The sequence below is a fragment of the Corticium candelabrum genome, chromosome 20, assembly GCF_963422355.1.
Source record: "Corticium candelabrum chromosome 20, ooCorCand1.1, whole genome shotgun sequence".
In the NCBI taxonomy this organism is placed as follows: Eukaryota; Metazoa; Porifera; class Homoscleromorpha; order Homosclerophorida; family Plakinidae; genus Corticium; species Corticium candelabrum.
In genome coordinates, this window is record NC_085104.1 from 5,104,543 (window position 1) to 5,117,826 (window position 13,284).

At 41.1% G+C, this 13,284-nt stretch overlaps 1 protein-coding gene across 1 annotated transcript; it reads left to right on the top strand.

Annotated features, from left to right (window-relative positions):
- The first annotated feature begins 1,442 nt into the window (after positions 1-1,442).
- Positions 1,443-8,563, top strand: LOC134195437 (inositol 1,4,5-trisphosphate receptor type 1-like). Its single transcript, XM_062664459.1, has 6 exons — positions 1,443-1,594; positions 1,837-1,907; positions 5,089-5,288; positions 8,291-8,395; positions 8,448-8,501; positions 8,558-8,563. Exons 1-6 carry the CDS (start codon positions 1,503-1,505, stop codon positions 8,561-8,563), a joined length of 528 nt encoding a protein of 175 aa, XP_062520443.1. The 5' UTR covers positions 1,443-1,502.
- The last annotated feature ends 4,721 nt before the right edge of the window (positions 8,564-13,284 follow it).

Genomic DNA, 13,284 nt, shown 5'->3' on the forward strand with positions numbered 1-13,284 from the left:
GACACGAAAGAAGTGTTGCAGTTTGCTCAAAGAGAGAAAAGCTCAACAATTTTGTTTCTGTAAAATGGAAAACTGTCACATGTCTAACGTCTATTCATATTACACAAGACGTGTCTACTATGTCTAGACACATACCACCAGAGGTCTATTTCATCTACTTCCATTTCAGATAAGTAATCTAGTTAGTAAAAAGACAGCTTACGTTATTGATCACATACATGCAAACTCCACATTTTGTAATTGTCGACTAGATTGAGGTAGTCTCAAACTTTCAGACCAATTTTGCAGCTCCACGGCGCAGTGGAAATACGAGGCTACCTTTACACATGCTTTTTAGTGTACATTAGGCCGGACCACTTTCGATTTGCTTGCTATGGGCCTGCATATTATATATATAATATATATATATATATATTTGTATATAATACAGATGACACAGATAACACATATCCACCCTAAGGACGGAAGCACAAAGAGTCTAAGTCGCAATATCATATATATATATATATATATATATATATATATATATATGATGGCATGTCCACTGATAACAGTGATGACTCAAATATATATATATATATATATATATATATATATATATATATATATGTGTGTGTGTGTGTGTGTGTGTGTGTGTGTGTGTGTGTGTGTGTGTGTGTGTGTGTGTGTGTACACGTACACAGGTGACCACTCACCCACACATGTGATATATTAGTTATTGTAGAGATTTCATACACAGCAGAAACAATATAACATGAATTCACACAATAATTCAATCCAAGGACGTTTTTCAGTCCTGCATTAATTAAGTTTGAAATTATCTTTTGGAAATTTCTGCAATGTATAACTCTACTATAACGACTACGTCATTACTGAACACATCTGCAACTAAATGTGTGCATGTGTGTATTTGTCTAATTTTGTAACTATTATTAATCAATTTAATTAATTATTTAAACATACCAAAAAGATTTCAGTGCACCAGCAATCATCGCATCGGAAGAGTATGGCTTCTGAAACCCACTGCTCGTATCCAATTTACTGGAAAGTCGATTAGTACCGTTTCCACGACGTGCAGCAAACGACAATCCCAAACTGGGTCCTCTGAGCTGCTGATCGAAGAGCGTGCACACACGTTCCACAGTTCATTTATGTAGAATACAAGGCGGTAACGTGTCCATTGTATCTAGAATAGCGCACGTTATTTTGTAGTACATTAATATTAACTAATGATTGTTGCATAGATATTACAAAAAAGTAAATTTTACACATTTGATAACGCGCGCTACACTATTTGTGTCTATTGATATCAGTGTGGCCGAGAACGGCGGATTGATATCAACCCGCTGTTACCGCTGCACTCGGCAATTAACGTGCGTTAGAAGACATTAGATTCTACACTCAACTAGTTGATATTCTTTATACTATTTTTTCAGTGTGCCCTGCTACGTGCTGTATGTTCTAGAGAGTCTCGTCGATTATTTCGGCGAAGTGTGGACGATATGTCTGAACGGATTCAGAGCTTGTTGCACATCGGAGATGTTGTGTCGCTTCACGCTGAAGGAAGTGTGAATGGCTTTCTTTCCACTTTGGGGTTAGTTACTAGGGAAGTCAATATACGTAAGGTTCCTTTTCTTCCATGAAGCTAGGCAAGTAAGCTTGTTTTTTGGAGACGGTGGGTATCTATGACGGCAGCTGGATGTCGCACTATTTGGCGCGATCAGCACGTGGGATTCTTTCGGGGCGGGTGTTGTCTGTTCTTACTGTTTTGGATACTTGTCTCGTTGTCGGGTAACATCGATGGTATCGTATTTTATTTTTTCTGTTATTTTGCAGCTTGGTTGACGACCGATGCGTGGTTGAACCAGAAGCTGGAGACCTGGCCAATCCGCCACAAAAATTCAGAGGTAGTCAGTTTAATGAGATAGTTGCTATGGTTTGTCTCCTAACAACGAGTTTTGGAATAAATTATTTTGCTAGCTTACATTAATTTATGCTTAGAATGTGTACTGACTAATGCAGAGAATATATCCAGTTTGCTTAGCTTCAGAGGGCTTGTTACCACAGATGTCTGACAGGATTTTTGAAGTATGAATATAGTACCCCTGCCATTTAGCTTAATTAACCAATTAATTGGAAAGCGCCAATGACTATCAAGATAAGAGAATTAATGTGGCTATAGTTGACATTTCAGGATTTCATCAAGGTGCAAAAACAGGTCATATGTCACACATCATATCATCAAAAGGGCGGTCCAGATTTTGTGTATAGAGTAGCCTCTGAGTCCATCTTGAACTATGTATACATTTTTCAAGTTCATCAAAATAAAGGCTCTTTGAAAAACAACGCTTGTAGATTATGATACATTAGTACATTCTGGTATTCTCACGAAAAGAAAAGATTCAAACACTTTGCAGCTTGCAGTTTGACTAGCCGCAGCAACGAGACCTAGGCTTTTCTATACTTTGCTGAAGTAACACAGTTTGAATATAACAGGAGTTACAAAACACAACTTATCTGTTTTCACATTTGCCTACCCATGTGTGAGCTTTGGATTAGATCCTGCAAGTGACAGGAAGTGAAACATCGTCTGTCATGTCGACCACCTCTATAAGAAGCCAGCGTAGTGCAAGAAAGCACGGAGGCACAAGATGAGAGTGATTAGCAAGACAAGGCCGGGAAATGATGACTTGATAAAGAGTATAAAGCATCCACTGGTCTAGGGCTGTGTCTCCACTTGTTGCTCTTTAAACATGTTTAACCTTATGTTTAAACTCTAAACACGTTTAGCTAGACAGCATCTCCACTTGTCCATTTATTTCGGGCTATTAAAAGAATTATCCGGGGCTTCGTTGTACCACACGAATTCGTTTCTTGTGCACCAGACAGTCGGAGATCGCCTTTTGGTTGTCTCAAGAACAATCAGAGACACAAGTCGCTGTCTTTGCCGAAATTGCTCTCTCCGAACACTCTTCAACAGTCTATGCCGTCTCTGACATTACCTACTTCTGTCTTCTTCCAATAATCTCCAAAGAAAGAGAAAGAACAGCGTGAAAGAACTAACATCCATCATCGTGAAACGTGCATTACTATCACGTGGCCGTTAAACCTAAACCACTTTCGTTAAACTACCTCTGAAACATGTTTAGTAAAAGCTGTTTAGGTTTACGGTTAAACACGTTTAATGCTAGTGGAGACGTGATTATTCTTAAACATGTTCAGACTTAAACAGGTTGTAAACATGTTTAAGCCCTAGTGGAGACACGCCCTAGGTCTTAATTCACCCTCGATGAAGTTTTTGAGAAGGTCCCGCTGCGTCCGAAGAGGCTTAGGTTCATTCTGGTTTCTCCAATTATCGTTAAAGACTTTCCACAATATGATTCAAGCTTGGTTGTACTCTCTTCTAGCTTGACATCATCTCTCAACGCATGTGCCTCTTTGTGAATAAATCTTAAACCGCTCGTTGTAATCCTCAATACTCTTCGTTCCGTGATGGAACTCACCTAATAGCCCAAGTTTCGTGGCTGCATTGACCATCCTCTTCGCCACTGTTATAATTGTACCTGGTTTGGTACTGCACTCATAAATAGTTGGGTTAAGATATATTTATATAATCGAACACCATAATACGATATGCTCGCTAGGAGAAGACAACACTAGACTAGCCAACTACAGCTATCTAATACTTATAAATTGTCTCTAATCTAATAAGTACTCTGGTATACTCTACATCCACTAAGCATCATGCTACCACAACAACCAAGCTGATGCCATGGCAAACAACGAAGGTAGCCTACTGATTTCGCACTGCGTGATGAGTTTATCATTTGTCTTATGGTTGGTGTTTTATGGGATTACTGACTTTACATCACAGCAGAAGTTGTTTAGGAGATGCTTGTGCAGTCACTAGCTGCATAGAAATACTGTTAGCTTTCAAGTAACTTGTTGACAGTTGTTAGTAAACAGTCTAGAAGGCAACGAGAAGCTTGTTTTTAATAACAACTGTCAGCAAGCTTTATCTTTTCTTAACAGTATGACAATTTTCTGTTTATGGCCAGATAGTTTTGTGATTACTTTATAATGTATACTAGTAATTGAAGCTGTGTTTACACTGTCACTTCCATAGCTATGGGCCTTCTAAAAACCACGCTAAAAAAATTAGAATTGTTGTGAAGAAGTGCGCATTTAAACACTATTTTTTCTAAACATGTTACTTGTAAAATCTATATAGCGACTGTCATTTCACGTGACTGCAAAGTCCGTAAATAGTCTGTAGTCGTCTAACTACAGCAACCTAGAGTTATCACATATGGGACATACAAATCACTCCTGGCTACAAAATGGTAGATTCTCAGATAAACGTCATAAGGCAAGAAAACGATTGATTTCGCATTTGCAGCTACAGACAGGCAAGTTCTGTTTATTTCCAAGATGTCTTGGCAATCTCAAACATGAATTACACTGTTCTGGTAAGAAACTCTTTCATGAATGTTCCACGCGTCTGATTAGCTGTTTGTCCATTGTTTCTGGTTGCCACGTATGACATAAAGGAAATACTGCCTCATAATTGGCCACACAAAGGAGGTGTGGCACATTCCTGCAGCGGACAGACAAAGTCAGCCAGATAGATAGCCCACAGGCCAGAAGTTAGTTCAGTCTTATACGTTTAGAGTATGCTACTCCAAAGTATCCGGACTTTTACAAAGTTCTGTTTCTTATGGCTCATAGCTGAAACAACCGTTCATTTCTGTTCAAGCAAATGCAATTAACTGTTCAAGATGCAGCGACAGCTCATTGAGTTAGTTTTATTGTAGTCCATTCTAACATTATCTCAAATTATGTTTTGCATGTTAGAGTTAGTGGTGTGTATGTAATCTAAGCTCCTGTCCACTTTGTTTATGACTTTTGCTATGAAATAGAGCAGGAAGGAGTCGTTTAACTACTAACAGATATGCATTGATTTACTTTAAATGACTTCATTTGACGTTAGCAAGTTTAAGTACATTCATAGTGAAAATTCTGATTTATATTGTCTCAGTGAATGTGTGGGATATGTCATCTTTGTGACTAGTAATTGTTGTTCTTTAGATTGTCTGTTTAAGCTGTGTCCTATGCATCGGTACTCAGCGCAGAAGCAGTTCAAAAAGGCCTCCAGAAGTTCGTCATCAAGTAAAGACCTTGACTTACTGAACAAGTTGCAGTATGCAGCTGACATGGAGAAGAAGCAGAATCGAGAGGAATTCAAGAAATATATGGGCTCTGTAATACAATATGGAAATGTTATCCAGGTTAGAACTGTATAGGAAAGAGCTTTCTTGTATCTAGTGATATTGTTGTGTGATAGGTCATGATGAATTGGTTATTTTGTTCGTGGGCAATTTAATTGTCTTGGGGCTTCTAGCTTTAGTGATGAGTGAACTATGATAAGTTACTGTTGTTTAAAATTGGTACTGTACATAGAGCAATATAGTTTCATCTACCCTAAAACATTTGTGTACACTCAACCACTGTCACGCTTGCCAATTATGTACCGATATGATGGTTGTGTTAAGCTGTTGGGTAAAATCATGAGCTAATACTTTCTAAGGTTGTTCATAATGATCTATGCTTATTTAAGAAGCTTGAAATGAACTCCGTAGTTCATCTCTAAGGATTTGTCAAAACCATACTATCATAGTCATATGACACACCCGTGCAAACTTGAAAAATGGTGTTATCACCAACAACTTGGAGTCAGAAATTGATTACACTTGCACTGTAGTTTGGCACCTATTTACACGCTAGCTGCTTGTGTGCTGACTAATGTGCATTCTGGCTCAAATATCTGATGCCGGAAGGCACATGTAAGTTGAACCTGATGTCCAGTTCTGCAAATTCGTATACTTAGGAAAGCTACAGCGATGCACAGTATAGATTAGAAAGACAGCGACAAAGAGTGTACATTTCATGTCTCTGTGAGTGGTATGTTGTAAATCATACCGGAAAAACAAGCTGAAACTTCCTTCTGTGCTAATTCCTTCAAGTAAAAGTGCTATTGCTTACTTTTGACAGGTTGCTCTGTAAAGCATATCATGTGTGGTACTCCAAGGACACGCATAATCAGTCTACTACAGTAATTTAAGTGCAATCACTGATTTCTGAGCTGCTTCTGGATGCTTTTGAGGTGAACCTTGGCAAAACCCTTCCTTTGTGTACTGTATTGAGACTTTTGTATGTAATGTACTACATACATGTAAGTGACTTACCAGAATCTAAAAGGGAAAGTCCAACAAAAATGAACTTAACTTGTATGAGTAGATCTTCTCTTCACTTTTGTAAACGAGAATGAGCAATGTTTCTGTGATGTGCAACACCGACGCGCCTGCCCTTCGCTTCTTGGTTGATTAAGCTCCGCCCACTGAACGATTCAATGCGTTTACGGATGACTAATACGGATATATCGAGAATGCAGAATGTGAATGCGAAGATATTATGAAGATTTGCCTTCTTACCGTCAGTAGGTCTTCTCTAACGTAAAATACAGTGGTGCCAGCAAAGCTGTTTTTTCGTCGGATTTTGTAGCAGAATTCCTCATTTTACGGCTTACATAGAGAACATGCTTTTACTTGAGTTGTTTATCCTTGTTATTTTAAAGTCTGAAGAGAAACGTTTAGTGCGCCGTCTGGCCTGTGCCACAGAAGACGATCTTATTTTCACATCTGGGATTATATGTAACTTACCAATCAGCGGCAAAAGAAAGTGAGCAGAGCGGATGTGAAAATAGGATCACTTTTTTCCACACACCAGATGGTACGCTGAATGTTTCTCTTTGGATATTAAAAGAACAAATTAAACAAATACTCAAGCAAAAGCACATTTTCTAGGTAAGCCGTAGTAATGAGGAATTTTGCTAGGAAGTCTGACGGGAAAACAGCTTTACCGACACCATTGTACATAAAGGAACCACTGACGACAAACAGGCAGATCTTCATCATATCTTCACATTCACATTCGGCATTTCTGATAAATCTGTAACAGTTGTCCTTAAACGCATTGATTCGTTCACAGTGGACAGAGCTTAATCAACCAGGAAGCAGAAATCAGACCCGTGGGCGTTACACATCAAGAAACATCACTCGTTCTCGTTTATGAAAGTGAAGGTACAGTACGGGCAATAAGTAAGCTGACAGCGATACGCTTTTACGATACGATAAAAGATACGATATCATACAATGGGATACAATAAGAGAAAGATGCAATACCAATATGATAGGATACCATAAAAGATATGCAATATCAGTATAATACGCATACGGTAAAATTTTAGTTTACTTATTGCCAGTACTGTAACGGAGTAACTTATACCCATCGATTTGGCTTCTAAGATATACTCTTACAAGTTATGTTCATTTTCGTTGGTTGGTCTTCCCTTGTAAATTGCATCAACAATTGTCATACGGATTTACGGCTGGACAGGGAGACGGATCGACATAACAATGATACCGGATGAATTCAATTTTGTCTTGGCCACACATGTGCTACAAACTGAATTAGGGGTCTTCTCTCAGGGGGTCAACTCTACTATATTTTTTGGCGGCAAGAGTAAGGTCACTTCCGATTTTGCTCCCCTACACAACTAAAGAGCATGGGAGAGTGAGTCCTGACAAAAAGAATGAGAGTTTCGCAACTACATGACCATTGTTACGTGACTAGCTAGGTAATGACTGGGACTTTGAAATGTAAACGAAGAAATGAAATGAGTTTCCGTGCATTAACTAACGTTGCAAGAGGTGTACTTAAGCTCGCCCCAGCAATGTTTTCCATTGTGACGAGTACACACTATCATAGAAAACACATTGCAAGGAGACCATCTAATAATAAGAAATGATTTTGAGCCATGCACGCACACAATTGCGGCCAAGTTGCTATAATTGTTTTATGCTGTCACGCTCAAACTGGACTATACAGGTTAAGGCAGAATACAAGCATCTGGCATGTATTTTCTACAGATTTTCTGACATCGAATCATTTGACTAATAATTATAAACAAACAAGTACAGCAGGAGTTTGATTTGTGTGTCTAGTATGAATTGGTTGTATGATTACTGCTGTAAAGAATAGACGACTACCGTATTCGCCAGTAATAACGTCAGAAAAAAGCATTTCTTTTCTATACGCCTAGGGTGTTATTACGGCTGAATATGATACTGCTGCGCTGTAGTGCATACTGTTAGTGTTAAGTAACATTAAACGCCGTATGGTTTTTATGTATCTCTGATCTTACAAGTGGTGTGTTGCTATGTGCTTATAGTTGCTACACATCAAAAGCAACAAATTTCTGTCAGTGAACAAGCGTTTGCCAGCCTTACTTGAAAAGAAGGCCATGCGTGTCTCTTTGGAGGCAGCAGGGGATGAGGTATTATTCACAAATTTTCTTGACAAAGTTGTTGATGAGGATGGTTTTATAGGGCTGCTGGTTTTATATTCACCCTCATTACAAGTTGCGGGCTGCAGGAGACAATGTAAGTAACACCAAATGTGCTGTGCTGTGAACTATTACTGTGTTAATGAATTATAGTGGTAAACTTGTTTTTACAATGCATGCACGCAGCTGCCACTGGTGGTGCCACTTTGTGCTTATCGTGGAACATGCTGACATCAACCATGGTGCTGACGCCAACTGCGACAATTGGTGGTGCTGCACCAGGTTGATAGAATCCAGTTGTATTTGAGCTGCACTGCCACTTTGTAGCAGAAGTCATGTGTGTCAGTGTGTTAATTAATAGACCAATCAGGCAATAGCTAGTGTTGTGTAGTAGAACATGCACACCTTTGTTACACCCAGCTTGATCAATATCAACAGGTAGTCCCTGGACTACTTCTGCACACTTATTGCAGCTGTGTGCTTTGTAAACAAACAGGTGCGGCGGGTTGGAGGTGGAGGTGGCGCAGTGAAGGCAGCAGTATGGTTATTGTGTCTTGTTGCCACGATGCTAAGTTCTTGTTACTGTGCAAGTACATTATGTGTATTGTTTGCATAAAATTAGGAACAAGGAGCCTTGTCTGTTTTGGCAATTGAATTGTTCTTGACCTCTGCAGTAGACTCTTGGCTAAAATTGTGAATGTAGCATTACAAACAGTACAGTGAACTTTATATTTAACAGCACTTTCATATCTGCTAAACTGTGTCACTAATTCAATGTGTTGTTAAACTCAAGGTGCTTTTATACTGAATCTTTTATACTGTATTGCTTCTTGTGAGCTGAGGAATTAATTTTAGTCAAATTCTTTGTTGGCTTGTTTGGGGTATTGAGGGTTTAGTCAGTGTTTTCCCCAGAAATCTTAAAAAGCAGAATGGGATACTTTGTGAAGTGGACGTTTCTCCAATGCTAGTTAAATGGTTAGTTTACATAGTAAACGTAGGTTAACATCAGGAGTAGGAGATTACAGAGGTTAATCAAACCTTGAAATGTTAATAATAGGTAGCGGTTGAACTATGCATTAATACAAATGACTGTGCAGAGTTCTCTCTAGAGATTTTTGGGAACGTGGAGGGATGGGCGGGTCTACAATGCATGCAGTCTGCTGTCTGTAGAGATCTCTACAGTTCCACAGCCAAAGTCTGACATGCTTACTTGAGCAGATCCTAAACGAGGTATATTTTGCGTCACAGCTATTGCACGTAACATACGTTCAAGTGCCCTGGCAAGGAAATCAACTTCAGTCGCCACTAAACCCTGGTACACGATTTTTATAGGCTGTGCGTGCGCAAGTCTCATGGACGAAACTACAGAAAGTCTGTCTAGTCAGGCGATGATTGACATGCATGGACCAATGTTATTGATTCGTAAGAAGCCATGACTAGTCTAGAGTAGACTCTAGGTGCCACACTTCTCCGACAAGAGGTGAGCTTTCCGTGTCACGGGAAGAGCATCCGGGACTACTATTAATGGCAGCGCATCTGGGACTGCAATCAACACAAGTACAGTGTACACGTCTGGAGCAAGGCTATTATCTCGCTTTGTAAGAGCCTGGATTTGTGGCTAATGTCTCCTTTACTAAATAAGATTGTATTGGGTTTCAGTTCTGTAGTATGGAAATCTCATACATTCCTTAGTTAGCTGTCAAACTTGGGCTCCTATCTACCGTTTCTGAGCGTGGCACATTTATACTGGAGCGTGGCGCAGCACCACGTTGCCATGCTGTAGGGAGAACCCTGCTGTGAGAACGTTGCATTGTTTGGTTAGCATTGTATAGCTGGTAGCTTTCTTGACACGAGTAAGCACATTAGTCATTCAACCCGACGAGCATCGTCCCTCACTCTTCCTCAGTCTCCGGAAGAAATTACTTTGCTTTCAGACATGTCAATTTGCTTTCTCCTAGAGCAATATCACCTAGTCTCCACTTGTTCCAGTCCGGAACGTATCAAGCGACTGTTCGCTGTTCTCTTTCCTACTGACAGAGCGACTACAGCAACTACAGAACCGGCAGCAGCTTTATCCACGGCTGTGACAACAGAAACCCCTACCATGGCGACGTAAATCGACAGCACATCACTAGAGACTGTGAGCCAATCAGCAGTACAAACATCGGTAGCTGTCATGTCTGAATCTATTCGTCCCATGCTCAGTCATTTGAGATTCAGGTCAGGATCTTCCCGCCACACTGCAAGGGAGGTTCGTACCTGGATGCAGAGTTGCAATTGTGTGGAACAGGACAACGGCAGCAGCTGCAGCTTTCGCTCATCACCAAGGTCTTGATCATCACACAAACGACGATCTAGATCGCCCAGTTGCTGTTCCTGCACAAGATCAACATCACGTTGCTCAAGCCGTCACACATCTCTCAGCCACGCATGGATGGCAGCCGGATCTAGCGAGCAACCACATCCTAGCTGCTATCTAGAAGGACAAAGAAGAAGATACTAGCAGGTGAATATGTTGACTTTGACACCATACTTACTGAAGTAACGACTAACACTGGTGAGAGCCCATGGCAACCCGTGGCAACAAAAGCCTCGGTATCCGGTCCACGGCGCAGACATGTTCGTGACATCGACTCATGGCTTCAGGCTTGGTCTGCATACGCGGCTACAGTCTTATTAGCGGATCCGGGGCAAGGTTATGAACACATTGGCTACCAGTCTATAGTTGCTCAAGCTAACTCGGAGCACCAAACCTCAGTCGGGCTGAAATACGATAGAGCCTTTTGTTATTTTGCCAGCAGGACCACGGGCATAAGATAGGACACGATCAACCACCACCTGTGAGCTCAGTGCTTCACAGGTCGTGCAGCAACCTCGATCACTTGCTATAGATGCGGCCAACCAGGTCACATTGCAACAGACTGTGCACACATCGACCAGTCCTTTTGTCCCTCCCCAGGCGAGCAATCGCATCTTCCGGTAACATCTCCAACCTCAACCCGAAATCTGGCATCTCTTCAATGCTGGTAGATGCAAGAACCAAGCATCACTTAGCCTGTGCAAATACTGAAACGAATGTTTCATCTGCCACGGCGATCACCCAGAGGCCACGTGTTCTTGCAAGGGCACTCATAAAAAACAAGCGCAAACCAGACACTCCACTTCAGCCTGAGGTTTTGCATTGTCACTACACAATCACCCTGATCGTACATTTGTTGAATCACTGCTTTGGTCACTACTTCACGGTTTCAATCTTGGCTACACTGATGCACGTTACTTTCGTTTATCTTTCAACCTAAAGTCCGCACTCGAGCACAAGGTCATTGTTTAGCAAGGGCTTAATTTAGAATGCGAACGCGGTCACATGGCTGGCCCTTACAACGAACCCTCTCTGTCTACTCTCCAGTGCTCTGTCGTAGGTGTTGTTCCAAAGAAAAACGGTAGCTGGAGACTGATTATGCACCTCTCCGCTCTTCGCAGACCTAGTATTAATGACGGCATTGATCCAGAGGAGTCACTTGCGGTACAGAAAATTGACATGCTATTGCCTTTGTGAAACAGACCAATCAAGGTTGCTGCATGGTGAAGATGGACTTGAAACATGCCTTTCATTTATGCACAGTTTGCCGAGAGGATTGGGACCTACTGGGAGTTTGTTGGGACGGCCAATACTACTTTGACAAGCGCTAGCCCTTCGGTCTACGCTTCTCACCAGCATTATTTAATCAAGTAGCGGACGCGTTTGAATGCATCCTAGTAAGCAAGTGCCACATTAATTGTGTTCTACACTACCTCGACGATTTCTTTTTTGTCGAACCTGGCAACTCTACTTGCCATGCATCCATGACACTGGTGAAGGACAAAGCCCATCAACTGGGCGTACTGATGGAGCCGAGCAAAGAAACAGGCCCGACTACAACCAAGACTTTCCTAGGCATTGAACTCAGAGACGCTAGTTGCTAGGTTACCTCCTGAAAATCTGATGGATAAATTTCTTCAACGGCTGTCACATCGTAAGGTGACCAAGCGTGACTTACAATTCATAATCGGTAAGCTTAGTTTTGCATGCAAGGTCATTCCAGCCGGCCGAATTTTTCTACGACAACTCATTGACCTGAATGCCTTTGTTCGATTGAGTCATCACCATGTCTACATTAAAGGTGCAGTCACGCTTGGACATGCACACTTGAGCCAATCTCAAGTGAAGTTGTTTTTGCGTCGTAGCTATTGTACGTAACATATGTTCAAGTGTCCTGGCAAGAAAATTAGTTTCGATCACCAGTAAGCCCTTCAAATGCTGTTCATATGTTGCACATGCGCAAAGGTCAATAGACGAAAACTACTGCAAAACCGGCTATTTCAGTGTCGATTGACAGGCACGGCAGCAGTGTAAGCTTTAAACAATACAAATTTTTGGTGCTCACTGTGAACTGAGTGTGCTTGGTTACTCTGAGAGAAAGACGTGTGACGCTTGATGCCACATACAGGAATGTGACATATGCTTCTGGTCACATGCAGAGCGTAAAGAACTCCGATCTGGGTTGAAGTGCGAGGGTGCTTGTCGAATATTTCCGAAACTGCAGTATAGCCACCTCAGTTTGTGGTTTTAGAAGAAAAATTTTGAGAACAACATCTAAAAAGCCTAGAATTTAGCGACCAGAGTCACGGTCTACACAACCTAATACTGCAATGTCTTGATTGTTCCATTCTGGCTATAGAGAGACTTCAGTCAGCTTTGCCTTCTGTGCAAATTAGAGCGTCTAAGTAGTCGCGGTTACTGGGTGTTTGTAAAAGTGCCCCCTTTTCAAAGGGATGCAGTTTTCATGTCCAAGCGTGACCCTGCATCTGTAACAGCAAAACTAGGAAGGATTTCCAATGGT